A 20,169-nucleotide genomic window follows, 5' to 3' on the forward strand; every position below is an offset into this window, starting at 1 on the left:
CAAACATATCACACTGTATTGCGAAAAGCAACCAGGTGATGAATGGGATGCTAGTACAGGGAAAAACTCCTGGTTCTTGTAAAGGACACAGGTATTGGTTTGCCTAACATAGTACTTGGGAACACAATAAGCTTCGGTTGACGTGTGGTGTTCTTTGAACCTTTGGATCCTTGAATCCGTCCCTTCAAAAACAACAAGATTAATTATTGAATGAAGTGAATCGTAAGACATAAAAGACTCTATTAATCTTATACAAAAAAAAATATATATATAATTACAAAATTATTTATAATGTTATTAAGATATTGAGTGTCTAGATAAGTTTTGTTGAATAACAAAAATGTTAAGTACAGGCTGATTTGAAAGTAATTCGAAAGTTGATTCTAATAAATTTTTATTGGTTACAAATTTTAAAATGTCAAGATATTTTACATACACTTAAAATAATACAACAATTTATTAATATTGACAATGGAAATACAAAAATGAAAAAGATTGTTGAAACAACTTATATTTACACATAATTTCCTACAAAAATACAGTCATTGAAATAATGTATGATCGTGTCAGTTGATAAAGTAAAATTTTATACAAGAAAATGAGTAAACTGCTGAGAAGAATGTGTCCAGTCCCTATGAATAGAAAGGATGAAAATTACGATATGCTATCATTAATTTCAAGTAAAACTATTTACAAAACAAATTTGTGCAATAACAACATCTAATAATCATTGTTATTTTATTAATCACATCAGTAATTTATTTTATGGCACATATTGTATTGAAATATGAAGCTAAGGGATTTACAGTGAATCTCAACACGACATGGAATCAATAACAGAGCATGGAAAGCATCAACGAAGATATTATCCAACATTTAATATATGTTGAAGCAAATATATTCAAATGTGGTCGATTCTATGAACTAATTAATGTTATTTTGAATAAGTAAATAACAAGACATGATGATTAAATATTGCTGTAATTAGTGATTTATGTACGGAGGAGACTTGCTCACTATCCACAAAAATAAAACCCTGTCCAAAATTTTTAAGAGCTGCATCAATGGTTGGTGACATTCAATACATATGCCACTGGTTGAAATATCTCATACACGTTTGTGGAGATATGGATACATCAACTACTTAACATTAAATACTTTAACTATCATAAAATTCCATATTCTTTTTCATCTACATGATGCACATGTTACGGACAAAGCCCTTTAAGTGGACAATACTAGGTCTGTCCGGAAGAATCATTAATCTTGTTTATGTTCATCGTATAGTTATCAAAACTCATAATGATCAAGTTTCTATATCATGGACGGTCAGAGGCTTGGATTGTCATCAATAATTGGTAAGAACATAAAAAATTAAAAAACCAAGTACCCTTTTTTCAAATTTATTCTATTTCTGACATGTATACACATTTCTCACAGTGAAACTTGTTTTGTAAAATGAAGTTGAAAAAAGGGTACCTTGGATTTAATTTTTATGTAAATATACGAGTAAACCTTACTAAGAAAGTGAAAATTGGTAAGAAGTTTGTAGTTCAAAAAAGAATAATAAATAGTTATTATTAGGTTATATAGAACATATTATGAATGCTTTTTTTCCAATAATTGAGACTATTATTGTGCAATTGACTAGAGAATTATCGATACTATTGCTGAAAAGGAAGCGGTGGAAGGGCGAACCAAGTTCTCTAAAACCACTTTATGGTTGAGTTGTTATGAATTTCGTAACAATTTTTCATTAAAATCGACTAAGTGAAAAATAATTGTTAATGATAGTAATTATAACAAACTACCCGAATGAAAAGTTGAAATCTGAATTATCTTGATAGAAGTGGAGAATCTGGAAGACTGCTCTTTGGTTGAGAAGTGAGTTGTTGTTCTGATTTTTGTAGTATTTTTATATAAATCAACTTTACTAATATTTTTTTTATTATAATTATATTAGTATACTGCCATAATAAAAATACCAACTACTCTAAACCTTGAACAATGGGTAAGTCATGATATTGACTGTACCATACAGCAAACTTCGCTCCTATTTTGTGCTTTATCCACAGATTAGGCTTTGCCCGTAAAATATAGATATTCAGTTAGTTATAAAAAGCATGTGAATGCTTTTTAAAAGATATCCTTTCATTCACTACATAGTGTTATTTTAATAACAGTATCAATAGTTCAAAATTCACTACTTAGTGTCATTAGAAGAATAAAATGACATAATATTCCTACACATAGAAGTAACATTTAAGAAAATAAATTCAGAGTAACAGTAGTTTACTCCATCATTGAGGTGTGAAAGTGAGAAAACTATTCAAGAAGTCCATCGAATACGAATAATCAACAAAAATCACATATTATTTAGAGCAAAATTACGTGTAATGACAACTGACTATTGTATTAGAAAATGTTGGAACAATCACATTTGGACGGTGGATTAACCAAGCGTACTTGGATGCAGGCACTTGATTATGCCACCATGTTAAGATGTAGGACGGTGGATTAACCAAGCGTACTTGGATGCAGGCACTTGATTATGCCACCATGTTAAGATGTAAAGTGTTATGTTTTGATCATGGAAATACACATAGAATACATCACTTTGAATTATTAATATTAATAACATTTAACATTGAAAATGTTACACATTTTATTTAACTTTCTAGCACTTGGTTAAACATCAAAAACCAATTACATCAAAGATTAGCACTACTATTGAGCAATCTGAAAAATAGTTGAGATAAATCGTTGGAATACGAATACAATTTACACTGGAAAATGGAAAAATATTGATGCTTATTGGAGTAAATTAGGTAGGTACTCGTATGACTAATTTGATATAAATTTTGCTATATTAATGTAATTTACAATGGAATATAGAAAATATAGATTATTATTGGAGTGAATTATGTACTCATATTATGCAAAATATCTAATTTGAGATGGTATGCGGTAATATAGATACATACTTTACATTGGAAAATAGAAAATATCTTTTGTAGTAAATTAGGTAGGTAATGATGTATAATGACTAATTTCAAATAAACGTTTGCATCAATATGAATATATTATATACTTTGAACTACAAAATAGAACTTGAAAACTATAGAACTAAATTAGGTACTAATAAAGAGACTAAAAATTACATTGGATACAACACTGAGTAGGTATTATAGCATTGAAAGTTTAAGTCGACGAAGTAAAATGGGTGATGATGGACAGATATTTGAGCTGCTCTGAGTTGGTTTAAACGTGGTCTGGGTTGCCTGCCATCACATATCCCATAGCAGTGGGCATGACATTGACTTGGGGCTTGGGGACAGGAGGCCTGAAAGGCATGCTGTGACTGACATACCCGTTGTCGCCCACACGGCAGTATGGGGTATCGTCACCCATTCCAACACGGCAGTATGCGTTGGTGGCCATAGGTAGTTCTGGCACAGGCATACAGACACGCCCAACATCAATGAACACTCCATCCGGCGATTCTGCTCTCTGTAACCAATTAAAAAACACAACAAAAATGAATTTTAAAGCAAATTCATGCATGGCATCATCTTCAGTAGTGATTGAGCGTAAACTGAGAAATATAGTTTAGAGGTAAACATATCAAAAGTCCTCATCATCCCTACCCACTGTGCCAAGTGGGTGGGGGTGGTTTAAAAGTACCATATTTTGGTTGTTCGTATATATCTCGAACAATATGCTTCTTTCATACATTTCCATACATTTTCATAGAATACGAAATGAAAGCTTACACATTAGCCTACAAGTATACAAGTATCATATTGTAACACTTTTCTATATATCTCATAGTTTTCTAGATATAAGCTCTTCAAGGTGTAAAATTTCAAATAAAACTCCATTTGCGTCCGATTTTTTCATCTTTTTGGCCTTATAACTTTTCAACAATTGATTAAAAGAATCCGTGCTAATTATAAGCTCATAGTACATTATATTTACTCCAATTTCATGTATGATTTCATTATTTTACGCATCTCCCTAAGATTGTTGCAGCAGTCATAGTGTTGAGTGTAAAATCTTCAGTTCAACAACAAAAGATCAATATTGTCAGGGAAATTTGGAGGGAGTGTTTGGAACACAATATTTGACTGCAGCTTTTTTGGACTAGTTGGAAGGTGAACATCTCAAAAGTCTTCATCCCTACCCCATTTGCTTAAGAGATGAGGGTGGTTTAAAAGTTGCGTTTTTTCATTTCTGGCTTACACGCCTCTTGGAAACAATACCTTTCAGCGACATGACTATCTGAACAAAAATTAAGCTAGATAAATTTCCTACAAATTTTGTGATATCTTCATTCATTTTCGAGATATTCACTCTTAAAAGTGTAAAAGCTTTGAAAAGACCAACTTTTGCGCTTCAAGGACTTATAACTCAACAACAATGCATCGAAAAAATAAGTAATGGACGTTAGATTGTAGAGCATTTACTTCTCTTCAATTTGATGTATTATTTCACCATTTCATGCTTTCCATCAATTGTTATAGCAGCTTTAGTGAAAAGTGTGAAATTTTCAATTCACCAGCAAGTGTCAACTTTAATATACTCCACCTTTAGCACAGGTGTTAGGGATAAGGATTTTCAATATGTTCACTCCCTAACTAGTTTCAATGAAGCTGCAGCATCAATATTTGTGTTCCAGACACTGTGTCCAAATTTCATTGTAAAATAATATAATGTTGCAGAACTAATAATTCCACACTTAGCACTAAATCTGTTATAACGAAATTGATGGAAAGCACCAAATGGTGATATAATACATAAAATTGGAGAGAAGTAAATGCTCTACAATCTAACGTTCATTACTTATTTTGTCGATGCATTGTTGGTTATTAATAAGCCCTTGAAGAGCAAAAAGTTGGATGAAAAAATGTCTTTTCAAAGCTTTTACACTTTTAAGAGTGAATATCTCGAAAACGAATGAAGATATCACAAAAGTCTACTAGACAAAACTTGTAAATGTAACTCTAAACGTAACTAACACTAACTCTAAATGTAACTCTTGTAACTATACTTACAAAACTTGTAACTTGTAAAACTTGTAACTTAATCTAGCATAATTTTTGTTCAGCCAGAAATGGAAAAACGCAAAATTTGAACCACCCTCATCCCTTAAACACAAGGGGTAGGGATGAGGTATTTTGATGTTTACCTCTTAACTATTTAAAACAAAGCTGAGAAGTCAAATATTGTGTTCCAAACACTGCCTCCAAATTACCCTGTCAATTGATCCATTGTTGTCAAACTGAAGAACTTATACTCAACACTGAAGTACTGCAACAGTCGTAGGGAGATGCATAGAATGATGAAATCATATTTATATGAAATTCAAGAGAATATGATGCTCTATGAGTTCATAATTGGCAAGGATTTTTCCAATCAATCGTTTAAAAGTTGAAAGGCGAAAAAGATGACCAAATCGGAGGCAAAGGGATTTTTCATCAAAATGTCTTCAAGAGCCCATATCTGGAAAACTATGAGAGATATGGGAAAAATGTTACAAATGGAACTTGTAGGCTAATTTATGAGCTTTAATTCAATTTTTTTATGAAAATGTCCGATTGACGCATATTGTTCGTGATATATGCAAGAAACCAAAAAATCACAGGCTTTCAAAGTGATATTGCTTTCTCCTCAATTCCAAGGCCCGAAGATATTTGAGTAGAGGAAAATAATCAAAAGTAAAATTTATTCTTTCTTTACTGCAATTGTGACACGAAATACAGATACAGAATCCTACAGTATCCTTTAATCCTTCAGAATTATCATTCAGAATTGTGTGCTTTTAGAATTCAAATAAAATCAAAGTTTATTCATCAAAACAATTAGCCTACAATAAAAATTTTGGATACTATACTATAACATTTAATACAAATAAAACAAAGAAGTGTTATGCATTGAATAATTTCTTAATAGGCATAGATAATATGATGAATGAATATACACCCCACTTAAAATTATATGTGTTGGGGAAATACCAATTACCTTCAGAATTATGTTCTGTATATAAAGATTGAATTTAAATTCAATTGGAAATAAAGTGCCAATGTAGAAAAATGATCATTTTACATGTGGTGATTTGTTTTACTTAATATCATTTAAATTGTGCTAAATTTAAATTATTGATCAATATTTTAATTGGAAAATGAATATTTTATTGATGGATAAAATATTTTTGGCAGTAAAATGTTCAACTAACTGATTATTAAAGAGGATCTTGAACCAGATTTACTACCAAGAAATTGGTTAGAGATCAGTGTCAAATGTTTTTAAGCGTCATTTCCAAGAACCTGATATTAAAATGTAGCACTGCGGGTTCACAAGTACCAAATTTTGCAAACATCCCACACATAATAATTATTATTCGAGCCACAATGAGGATCATTATCAAATCGACTCGAACATCTTATACAGTATTCTCAATATTAAAGTTGGATACATTAAAATAGAAGTGCAAGTTTATTTCAATGATTCAAAAACAATACATAAACACATTTAGCATAATTTGGATGTAATACGGTATTACAGTGCATAGAACAAATCACCAGATAAAAGAATGCTGGTGGAAGTTGGTGGAAAGAGCCGAAAGTTATTCCATCTTGCCTCAAAACCAAGCATCCCAATGTTTAAGGAATGGATGTCCACTTGTACCTACATACTGAGCTCCAGGGGACATTTTGTCAACTACTGCTGAGTCCCATTTTCTGCTAGGTTCTGATTAAATTAGGTACCGTTTGAATACTTGAACGGTTGCCATTCCTGAGGTATGTATTCGGCAAACGACCAACGTTTGAAGAATTTTACTAGCAAAGATTTGATTACTTACAATATGCATGTATTCATCAAACTTTCCTTTCTATTTGAAATCAATTAAAAGGAACAACCTCAACTAGAAAACGTAGAAATGAAATTGAAAACGTGTTGAAGTTAATTTTATTAACATGAAATTTTCAGAATTAAATTCACTGCAACTTAAATTGTACTTCTCACTTATTTATTGGCGAATCAACGGAGTTAAAATCAAATTTTGTTTTTCAAACACAAACTTTTGCGCTATATCCGGAACTATTAGAGTTCAGGGAATGGTTTCATTAGATTTCCAGCTTATGTTAAATGCTACTTTGTGAATTAAGTGGAAAAGTGGGCTCTTATTGCCTCAACTTTGCCTACGATATTTAAATTCTGTATAAATAAAGACATTCATCTATCAAACTCCAATCATCCAATCCCCGAAGAAAAACTCAAGGAAGAGAAAGCATTCGAAAAAACCGTCCTTCTTCCATACATCAGGGGTAATACCGACCGTATTGGAAGATTACTGAAAAAACATAAAATCAAACCAGTCTACAAACCTCTCCAAACTATTACGAAATTTCTAAAGAAACCCTTTCAGAGATTAGAACTAGAAAATCAGGGCGTCTATAGTATTCCCTGCCTGCATTGTGACAAGATGTATGTAGGTCAAACAAATAGAAGAATATCAGCCAGGATAGAGGAACACAAATTGAGCATAAAAAACAAACAATCCACTTCAACCCTTTACAACCATGAAAAAACACAGGTCACAAAATAGATTTTAAGAATTCAAAACAAATAGCCAACATTCAAGATTTTCGGGTTAGGATTGTACGAGAGGCCCTAGAAATACAGAAACAAGGGAGCCTTAACAAAAGAGATGACAGAACAAAATATCTCTTCCCTTTGGAAAATCATTCTCAACACAGCACAAAAGCCAGACACTTCTCTGAGAATTCCATTCACCCAGTAGCGCCGGGCTGAACACGTGGAGGAAGGAGAGGGGAGGAGGTACTCCCTCCGACAAAGTGGAAGAGCTTCCAAACACACGCAGGAGTCAGTGTAGCTAAAACTGTGCTCCGAGAATGTCATTTGTTATAATGGTGAAACATCAGATGTACCCGGTTGATATATTAGCATATATATATATATATATATATATATTATATATATATATATAATATATATATATATATATATATATATATATATATATATATATAAGATATCTTATATATAAATAATGAATATTTGAATATATATATATATATATATATATATATTATATATATATATATAAGTAGATAGTATGATGACAGAGCTAGAGCACTTTTGGAGTGGCTAATATGCTTTTTTTCAAAGCATTAAAATTAACTCATTTTTACTAATTTTCGATAAAATTCATTACATTCTAAGAGAAAATATCATTTTTTCAATGAATTATTCATAAATAACTCAAAATTTCATAATCAAAAATAAGTCAAAAAAATCACTGTTAAGTATCAGAAAAATTTTTTGGAGTGACTTATTTTTCAACAAAAATTGGAAAATATCATTGAAATTTAATAATTGAGAATCATTATAAATTTTAAAAAATTATGAAAATTCTCTCATTTCTAATATAGGATATTTATCATCATCTAAACCTAATAAAACTAATTTTATTTTAAGTTGATTAAATTCTTTAATAGATTTTTCATCAAACATTTCTAAATACTTTTTTGGTAAATATGTTATAAATTCTTCTAATTCAACTGACATGAAACATCCATTTTTTGTTTTGATTTTTTTAATATTTAAAACTTCATATTCTTTATTAATTTCTAACTCTTTTATTTTTTTAGTTATCTTAATTTTTCCATAATTATTGAATTGTTTTATTAATGAAGACATTTTTATATTTCTATTTATATGGAAAAAATTTTAAGATATTTTATATTTTTATAAATCATTAAATTGAATGTTTTAATTTGTTCCATTTATTAAAAAATTTATTTAATAAAAAACGTACATCCATTATCTTAAAAATTATGAAGTAATTTTTCAAGATGATGGATGTATTTTTCTTATTAAATAAATGGATGATCTTATTCATTGTCAAAAATGTAAAAAGAAAACTAAAAATAAGAATTCAGAAATAGTTCAAACTAGTAATGGATTATATAGAATAGCAGCTAAATGTTTGGTATGTAAAACTAATAAAAGTAAATTCATAAAATCATCAGTAACTAAAAAAATTATTGAAAATAATTTAACTAAGGAAGAAGAAAAAATTGAAGCTATTGAAATACATAAACCAGTTATTAAAAAATTTCCTAGAAGAAAAATTTTAACATTAGGAATTGATAATTTATGGGCTATAGATCTTATGATATTTGATAAGTATCATGAACAAAATGATGGATATAAATATATTTTGAATGTTATAGATACATTTTCAAAATTTGTATGGGTTCAACCATTAAAAAAGAAGAATGGATTAGAAGTAACTAAAGTATTTGAAAAAATTCTCAAAAATACCAAAAAAGTCAATCATAAGTCTCCAAATCTTATACATTCTGATAAAGGTCTTGAATTTAGAAATAAAGAATTTAATCAATTATTAAAAAAATATAAAATAAAATTATATCATACAGAAAATGAAGAAAAAAGTGCAATAATTGAAAGATTTAATAGAACATTAAATAATAAATTGAAAATTATTTTTGAAATAAATAAAAATTTTAGATGGATTGATGAATTACAAAACATTATTGAAAAATATAATAATACTAAACATAGTACTATAAAAATGAATCCTATAGATGTTGATGAGAATAAAAAAATATTATTGAATACTGTTTATAATTTCAAAACTTCAAATAATATTATTAAACCAAAATTTGAAATAGATGATAGAGTTAGAATTCCATCATTTAAAAAATCATTTGAGAATAAATATAAAAATAATTGGACTAGAGAAATTTTTATTATTACTAAAATTATCTATACAGATCCTATAACATATAAATTGAAAGATTTAAATAATGAAGATATAATTGGTAGTTTTTATGAAGATGAATTGAAGAAAACATTATTATAAAATATATAATTTTTTATATATAAATGGAAAATAAAAATCATATATGTTCAAGATGTAAAATAAATAATGAATACATGAAAACATGTTCAAAATGTGCAATAGATAAAACTCATGATAATTTTTATAAAAGTAAAACTTGTAAAAATAATATATCAAGTTGGTGTAAAGAATGTGATATTAAAAAAGTTAGAAATTACTATTATAAAAATAAAGATAAAATTTTAGAAAAAGTTAGATGTGATGTATGTGATAAATTCATTACTAAAACATATATGAAAAAACATCAAGAAATGGAAAGTCATATTTCAAATTTAAAAAAAATAATTTAAGTTTTATTTTAAAGTGAATTTTTATGTTCAATTTTAGATTCAAAAACTTTTAATTTATCATTTATTTCATTTTTAAGATTATTATATGTATCCTGATTTCTATCTATACTACTTTTATCAAGTTTTTCAAATAAGATATGAATAGCTTTATTAAGTTTTTCATCTAAATTTTTCATAAAATTTTTAAAATAATCCATTGTTATAAACTCTTCATTAAGTTTATCATCTATATTTTTTATAGAATTTTTAAAATAATCCAATGTTATAGACTCTTTCATTATATTATCAATTTTATGTTTACATTCTTTTATAATATTTTGTAATTCATCAATTTCAAATTTTTGTTCTGATTTTATATCATCACCAAATTGATTAAATATCAATGAATGATAAGAAACCATATTTATTATTAAAAATTTTTTGTGAAATTATTTTTAAATTACATCCTTCTGAAAATAATTTCAAAGCATATAAACAAAGATGTCCACATATTGGTGGATCATAATCGTTTTGTATTTCATCTGTTGAAATAAAAATTTTATTATTCAATAAATATTTTTGTAATTCTAATGGTGGATTAGCATTTCCATAACTATCAAAATAAAGTACATTATTATTTTTTTTCATATAACAAGTCCAATGTGTTCCTGTAGAAAACATACTATCTAAATTAATAATTCCACATTCTATATTACATGGTTCATTCATAGGAATATTATCACGCATGAAAATTCCTTTAAAATATTTTAATTTTCTTGAATAATTTTCTAAATCACTAATAGATAATGGAGTTATTTTTTGTTTTTTTTTAAGTAAATTAGAATAAATTGAATCAATTTTGTTATTTATAAAAGATTTAAGTCCTTACCTGTTTGATCATTTTTAATAATATCATCAAGTTCTTTATCAATTAAATTATGTAACCAAGGAACAAGTTTTTCTTTAATTAGTGGAGCTAAATCATTTCTTAAATAAGGTGTTACAGTTTTAACTAATGGAATATTATTTTCAGCTTTTGTTATTAAATCATTCAATAATCCACTACCAAATTGATTATATAATAAGGATAATCTTATACCTTTTTCATTTTTTAAAGCTTTATTTACATCATTATATTGTTTATTAGTTAATAAAATTTCATTTTCACCTGATGATAATTGATCATATTTTAATCCTATTGTTATAGTTTTATGTTTCTTTTGTGCTATTCTAAAATTATTTTTTTGTCTTTCTGATAAATTGACTTTATGTTTTATTAAATCCATTTATTATAAAAAAATTTAAATCAAATTAATACTATTTCTATTAATATCATATAGGAAGTGCATTTCAGAAAAAACAATAACATATGCAATTGTACCATTATTAGCATTTGGAGCTGTTACAGGATTTGAAAAATCAAGTTCTATTAATATATCACTTTTTATTTGTCCTAAATTTGTAGGGTGTAAATGTGTATCAATTACAACAATAGGATATTTTTTTATAAAATCATCATAATTTAAATATACTTCATCATCTCTAAACATAACTCTTCTAAAGTTCTGATACATATCATATAAAATAGCTGTTTTTTTATTAGTAAAATCAAAATTTTCTAATTCATAAGGATATCTTTCACCATTAATTTTTACAATAGCATTTTTCAATTGAACATTATCAAAAGTTGAAGGATCTTTCTTTTGATCATTTAATTTATCAGTTTGTAAACATATAACTATGAATTTTGGATTATAGATATTTCTAAATGAAGTTGTAATATCAAAACTAAATGTTGATCCAAATACACCTTTTTTATCTATACACTGCCATTGGAAGTAATCATATTTCAATTTTTTGTCATCACTTATTGATTTTAATTTATTTATTATTTGAATTTTAGCTATATTAGAGAATTCAACTATTGGTACCCTTAAATTAAATGTTTCAATTATAATCTTACCTTCTTGTGGTTCAATTGCCCCTTGTGTTGTATCTTTCCATCTAAAGATAGCATCATGATCTTCAGCTCTAGTGAATATTATTTCAAAACCACCTTTATACATTGGATATCTTAGATGATCAAAAAATCCTAAACCTAATTGTCCTAATGTACATAGAACTTCAAATTTTCCACCAGTAAATTTTGAAATGAATCCAGTATTATTTAATGTTTGTTTATGACCATTATTATAACTTATTAATCCTTTTATAGTACTAGTTATTCCTGGAAAATCAATAAAATCTATTAAAGTATTATGTTTTCTAAGTTCAATTCTTGAAAATAAAAATGGTAAAAAATTATCAATCAATTTAATTGTTGAATTATCTTCATAATCACCTCCTCCAGCTTTTTTAATTAATTTACCAGTTACATGAATTTGGAATTTTGAATTATAAAAACAATCACCATTATCAACTTTAAAAATTGTATAATTATTTGGTGAATTGAAATTTAATTCACTAACAGGATTTATAGTCCTATATTCACTTTTGATTATATCATCAAAGAATTCTTCAAAAACTTTATTCATTTATTATAAAAAAATATATATATTTTATTTTTAAGACCTAAATAAATAATATTATTTACATCAGGATTCACTATTAAATTATTATCTTGATCAGTAATTGAAATTACTATTTCTTGAATTTTATGTAAATTTTTTTTCAATGGAACAGATATTTTATGATTTGGTTGAATTGAAATTTTAGATCCACGAATTGTATTATGAAAAAATTGATATAGTAACTCTTTCTCATTATGTTTATGTGAATGATTTTCATGATTACTAAGACTCTTTTCTACTAAATTACAATGTATTTCAATTACATCAACTGATCTTAAATTTTGAATTTTTTCATTATAGAATGTATCACGATAAATTATATCATTTTTTGTTAATCCTAATAAATTTTTCATTGATTCTGAAAATCCAAATAGATAATGAGATGTAATAAATTGAATTTTATTATCATCTCTACTAATAATAACATTACAATCTTCATTTTCCATATGAATATTTATGATTGTTTGTATTCTTTCTAAAGTATAGTAATTTTTTGAAAAATTAATAGTTTTATAATTTTTTTCTTTCTTTTCTTTATAATATATTTGACCATCTTCTCTTAAATTATAAATATTGTTATCAGAATAAAATCCTAATAATGTTAATTTATAATTATCCTCTTCATTAATATAAATTGGATGTTCAAGATGTAATCTCAATTTAGAATTTGATCCACTTATTTTTAATAATTTCATTTATAATAAAATCATTTTGAAATAAATAATGGATATAACAAATTTTTATGAAGAAAAAATTAATAATTCATTATTACCACATCCATTGAGAGCTATTATTATTGGTAGTTCTGGTAGTGGAAAAACTAATTTATTATTAAATTTAATTTATAAAAAAGAAAGTGGCTTAAAATTTATATCTTTATGTTTTTAGTAAATCACTAGAACAAAGATCATATACAGATTTACAAAAACATTATCAAAAAATTGAAAATAAAATAAAAACTCAAATAGCTTTTTTCTATAATTCTTGTGATGATTTAATTTCAATAGATGAATGTTATGAAAATTCATTAATTGTATTTGATGATTGTTTAATGGAAGAACAAACAAAAATTAAAGAATATTTTATAAGAGGAAGACATAAAAATATTTCATGTATCTATTTAAGTCAAAGTTATAGTCATTTAGATTTAAGAGTTATAAGAAATAATGTAAATTTATTATTTATTTTTAGACAAAATAAATATTATACTAAACGAATTTATGATGATTATGTAGGATCAGAGATGAGTTTTGATAAATTTCAAAATTTATGTAAAAAATGTTGGGATGAACCTTATGGATTTATTACAATAGATATGACTAGAAAATCATGTGATGGAAAATATAAACTAATGTTGAAAAATGATATATTAAATAAAAAAACGTACATTTAACGTTATAAAAAATTAACGTTCAAAAACATACATTTAACGTTATAAAAAATTAACGTTCAAAAACATACATTTAATGTTATAAAAAATTAACGTTTAAAAAGTTTAAAAACGTTTATTTAACTTTTTTTTGAATAATAATAAATTTGTTATTTATAAATGAAGAATCTTAAAAATGAAGATTTGAAAAAGTTAAATCAAATTGAAAAAGATTTATTACAAAGATTCAAAGAAGGTGAAAAAGAACAAATAAAAGAAAGAGATAAAATTGAACAAAATAGTAAACTTATTAAAAAAGATCCATATAATGGATTAGAATTTAATGAATCAATAATGAATAAGAAAAAAGATGAAATTACATTATCAGAAGCTAAACATGTTCATAATTTAGAAAAAAAACTTAAAGATGAATTTAAATCACATCATATTCGTGAAGGAATAGAATTAAAAGAAAGAGAAAAAAATATGAACCAATAGTTAAAGCTTTAAAAGAAAATAGAATTCATGAAGTTGAAAATTCAAAAGATATTCAAATTTTTAATCCAAACATAGTTAGTACTCCATTTCGAAAAATTCAATTTGAAGATGAAGATGAAAATGATTTTCATTATAATGAATCTACATCTACAATTGAAGATCCAATAACACCTGAAAATATATCAGCTAATAATAATACATCTTGTATATTATATAAATCAGAATAATTTCCTAAATTTTTATTTTTTAATTTATTCCATACCATTTTATAATGTAAATAATCTTTTGTATTTATACTTTCATGATTTAAACAACTATAAAACTTATCTTGTTCTAAAATTTTATTATATTCTAATTTTTCAAAATCATCAATAAACTCATATGGAAATATTCCTTTACCACTTAAAATATTAAAAATTTGATCTTCATCATTATCTTCTCTTTTAATAATCTCATTTAAAACTTTTCCATTTTTTATAAAATTATTTATATGCTTACAATCTTCTTTTTTTAGTGATTTTGCTAATTTTTCAATTGATGAAGCCATAAATCTGAATGTATCAACAAATGAAAATTTTATATTTTTTCTTGGTTTATTATCTTCACCAAATTCATATCCATATCCTGAATTAATAGAATAATTAATATATTTTTCATCAGTATTAGCTATAAGATCTACCTTTTTATATTTTTTAGATAACTCTTTTATATATAAATGAGTATCATATCCACTCATATTATGACAATAAATAGGTATAGTTTGTGGAAGTTTAAAATTTAAATTACAACTTTTATGTGCTGCACCTCTATATTTTCCACTTAGATGACAATGATCTTTCACTTTTTCATAATTTATATCATCATTAAAAGGTTTTTCACAAATATGACAAATTTTAGTTTTTTGAAATTTTATTTCTTCATATTTAGTTAATTCCATTGGAATTTGATTTTCAGAATTATATTTGTATGCTATTTTTTTAGCAATTTTTTCTAAATTTTCAAATAAATATTCTGGAATTTTTTCTAATTCATCTTTACTTTTAGCTCTATAACAAATTGGTTTATAAAATATATTTTCTGCTCTATTAACTAAATAAATTGTAAAACAATATGGAATATGTTTTTGAATTTTAGTTGTAGAAGAATTATTTGGATTATTTTTACAATGATCAATTTTTTGTAATATACTTTCAAAATCTAAATAAATTACAAATGGATGTTCAAATTTTTTATTATAATTTTTAAAATAAACTGTTGATCCTTCTTTTGGCATAATAGGTTTAACTGCTTCAAAGTTTTTACAAATTTCTAAATGTTCATCCAATTTATATTCTGAATGAAAATGTGATAAACATCTTCTACAAATAATAATTTACCATCATGGTTTGATATTTGTTTACTTACTAATCTACTCATATCAGTTATTAGACAATAATGAGAATTGTTATCTTTTTTAAAATATAATAAATTAATTTCTAATTCAGAATCATGAATTTCAGAAATTTGTAATGGTATTATGTTTTCATTATCAGTATCAATTGTATAAATATTGATTGAAATTGTAGGATAATCATTATATTTTTTAAAAGTCCTTTTTTCAAATAGTTTAATATCTTTTAATGATAATGGAAATTCTAATTCACTAAAAATATCATCATATATATATTTTTCATATTGTTTAGTTCTATGTGGATCTTCTGATTTATTTTTATTGAAAATATCTATTGCACATCTAATTGAATAAATAAAACAATAATTATCTTTATTTTTAAAATTAATACATGCTTTTTTATTTTTAATTTTTTCTGGTAAATCAATATATGATCCTGCATTTAATGATTTGTTTTTATTCAATTTTAAAATTAATTTATCACAACTAGCTAATGACCATCCAGATCCTGCATTAGGTTGATGTTGTGATTCTCTTAAAATAGTTTTCTCAAATTGTTTATCAATAAATTCATTTATATCTAAAATATGATCTGTTATTACTGGAAAATATTTTATGGTTTTTTGAATTGTATTATCTGTTGGAGAATTTCTTTCATAAGTGCAACCTAGATTCAATTGACCTTTCATACTTTTATGAATTTTAAATTTTTCTTCAATTATTGATGTTAAATTTTTTCTACAAATTTCTAAATAATTTTTAATATTATTACTTTCAGGAGAAACTTTAAGTGTATATTTATTGAATAAATCATTCTTAGAATTTATATTTTTAATATCCACTATATAATTATTTGATGATTCATTTATATTTTTAGCTAATTCTTTTATTAAATATTTCTTTGATTTATTATTTGTTTTAATATTATTTTCTTCAGCTAATTTTTTAATATAATTTATATTTCTTAACCTTAAAATTTTTGGATTTTTTTAATTTTTTCCAATCTATTAATTAGTTGTTCTCTACTTAATTATTTAAATTATTAACATCATATTTCTTTCCAATATCTTTAAGTTTTTCAAAATTTAATATTTGATAATTATCTTCATTGATTTTAAAATCCTCTTTAATTTTTAATAATGCTTTTTCATTTAATCTATCATAATCATGAATATGATTCATTTCAGCCCATTTCTTTAATTCTAAGAATTTTTTATATTTTATAGATGAATTAACTTGATGCTTTTTAGATTTTAAATGTCTATTAAAATTATAATCAGTTGTAAAATTAACATCACAAATTTTACAATAGATTTTATTTTGATCACTCATGATTTTCAGTTACTATTTATAAGAAAAAATTTAAGGTATTTGAAAAAATTATTCTGTTATAATTTCTTGATAAATATTGTTTGAAAATGATAAATCTTAAGAATATTATTAGATTAATTGAGTTCATGAATTAGATCCTATTTTTAAGTTAAATAAATTAGATTTAATAACATCAACCTTATTCATGAATCTTAATTAATTAATAATAATTTATTTATGAATCTTAATTAATGAAAGAATTATATTATTAAAATATTTTAATATAATATATTTTAAGTTAAATAAATTAGATTTATTAAGATCAACCTTATTCATGAATCTTAATTAATTAATTAATAATAATTTATTCATGAATCTTAATTAATGAAAGAATTATATTATTAAAATATTTTAATATAAATATATTTTAAGTTAAATAAGTTAGATTTATTTAAATTAGATTTATTAACATCAACCTTATTCATGAATCTTAATTATTTCATAATAAAGTAAGCTAAGATCAAGAATCAAATGGCATGTTACTATGAGTCTCTGTGGTGTATTGGATAGCATGTCTGCTTCTCATGCATAAGACTCTGGGTTCAAATCCCGGAATGGACCAAACTTTTTTGATCACTGAAAATTATTTGAAACTTAACATTAAGAATTAAATTTGAATTTATAAAATGGTCAAGTGGTCTAGTGGTTAGAGTGCTTGACTAATAAATGGGGGACTCTGGTTCAATTCCAGATGTCCCCCATTGATTATTGAGGACATAGTAAATGTCGTGAAATTACTGAACTGTTATCCAATGGGCCCAACGGATATCTTAAGTAGGTATTTTCACTAAAAATCTATGAGACGACCTAGGGGTCGTTCCTCACGGGGGTTAAAAAAAAAATAACCCCCAAAATTCCTTTCATATCCTATATCCTTACTTCATGATCTGTATGCAAAAATTTCATCATTGATGAAATCGTCATGTGATTATCATAGTGATCACGTAAAAGGCCATGCATATAGATCATAAAGTAAGGATAGGAGATGAAAGGAAAATATGATCATATTTTGATTTTTTTTATAAAAAAATCAAAATATTCTAATTATAATTTCTAATTTCTAATTTATTTATTTTTATTTTATACTAATTTATTTTCTTGATTTATTTAATAATAAATTAATAAATTTAAAATTTCATCATTGATAAAATTGTTATGTGATTATCATGTCTAATAAATTTATTAATTTATTTTCTTGATTTATTTAATAAATCAAATTGAATGATATTTTCCAATTTTTGTTGAAAAATAAGTCACTCCAAAAAATTTTTCTGATACTTAACAGTGATTTTTTTGACTTATTTTTGATTATGAAATTTTGAGTTATTTATGAATAATTCATTGAAAAAATGATATTTTCTCTTAGAATGTAATGAATTTTATCGAAAATTAGTAAAAATGAGTTAATTTTAATGCTTTGAAAAAAAGCATATTAGCCACTCCAAAAGTGCTCTAGCTCTGTCATCATACTATCTACTTATATATATATATATATTCAAATATTCATCTTCAGGTTAGAAGATGAATATTATCTTCAAGCCCAGGGTACAGCGATGGGCACCAGGATGGCACCATCCTATGCAAACCTATTCATGGGCCTCCTTGGACAAGATTTCCTTTCCAAACAAACCCTATCCCCCCTGATATGGCTCTGTTTCAATGACGACATATTCCTCATATGGCCTCATGGACATGATACCCTCTCCCACTTCCTCAATCAACTCAACTCCAACTACTCTGTCTCCTTCACCTGGAATATTTCTGAATCCTCCATCAACTTCCTAGATGTCAATGTAATCCTTTCCAACTCCAATACCTTATCCACCAATACTTTCACCAAATCCACCCACACTCAACAGTTCCTACACTTTGAGAGTTGCCATCCCTACCACATCAAAAGATCCCTCCCACGTTCCCTCTCAATCCGAGGCCAAAAAATTTGCAATGATCCCCACCACCTTGACCAGTACCTCAAAAAACTCCACCAATCCCTCCTGAAATGTAACTATCCTGAAAGGTTGTTACAGAAACAAATCTCCTCCAAAACTTGCACTAATCCAACCACAAAAAATTCCCAAATCCACAAACTCCAAAGCTCTGTACCACCTACTTCCCTGGAATTGAAAACCTCAAACCTGTCCTTAAAGATCTGTTCCATGTCGTCTCCTCCAATCCCTCTACCAAACACCTTTTCCAGCAACCACCCACCCAGTTTGTGTAGAGTTGTATATATATATATAGGAGACACTTTAAACTTTGTAATATAAATTAAAACAGGAGAAACAAGACATAAATAGATTGAAAACAGTTAAAAACTTACATTAGAAATGGGGGAAATTTTCGGAAACTGAGTTTCCTTCCTCAACCGAGCAGACTGCAGGGGTTGAAGTGGTGGAGGGTGTGGGTCGTGAGGAAAGGAAATGCTCAAGGGATTTTAAGCCTTCAGATTGAGGGATGGAAGTGTAGAGGGAGGCTACATCAATGGTAACAAGAAGGAGTTGTTGGTCAGTAGGAAGGGGTGTGTTTCTTAGGATATCTATGAAGTGGAAGGAGTCTCTGATATGTGAGGGTAAGGAGGCAACACTGGGTTGGAGGTGGAAATCAACAAGGGCAGAGATTCGTTCAGTTGGGCTATTTATGCTTGAAACAATGGGACGACCAGGATTGCCTTCTTTATGAATTTTTGGAAGACGATAGAAGTGTGGTGTGTTGGGAGAGTCTGGCGAAAGGATGTTGATGTCTGAGTCCGA

General features: G+C 26.1%; 1 protein-coding gene across 2 annotated transcripts in view; it reads right to left on the reverse strand.

Moving 5' to 3' along the window:
- Positions 1 to 377: 377 nt before the first annotated feature.
- The window catches only part of LOC111050953 (cytokine receptor), a 150,636-nt gene continuing 130,844 nt past the window's right edge, over positions 378 to 20,169 (reverse strand). Inside the window, exon 21 of one of the 2 annotated variants that reach the window (XM_039443185.1) lies at positions 378 to 3,510. In XM_039443185.1, the coding sequence (XP_039299119.1) occupies positions 3,262 to 3,510 (249 nt within the window). In that variant the 3' untranslated portion in view covers positions 378 to 3,261. The remainder of the gene's footprint in view (positions 3,511 to 20,169) is intronic. The other variant, XM_039443186.1, reaches the window with a different exon arrangement.

This window comes from Nilaparvata lugens, chromosome X (genome assembly GCF_014356525.2).
Source record: "Nilaparvata lugens isolate BPH chromosome X, ASM1435652v1, whole genome shotgun sequence".
Classification (NCBI taxonomy): domain Eukaryota; kingdom Metazoa; phylum Arthropoda; class Insecta; order Hemiptera; family Delphacidae; genus Nilaparvata; species Nilaparvata lugens.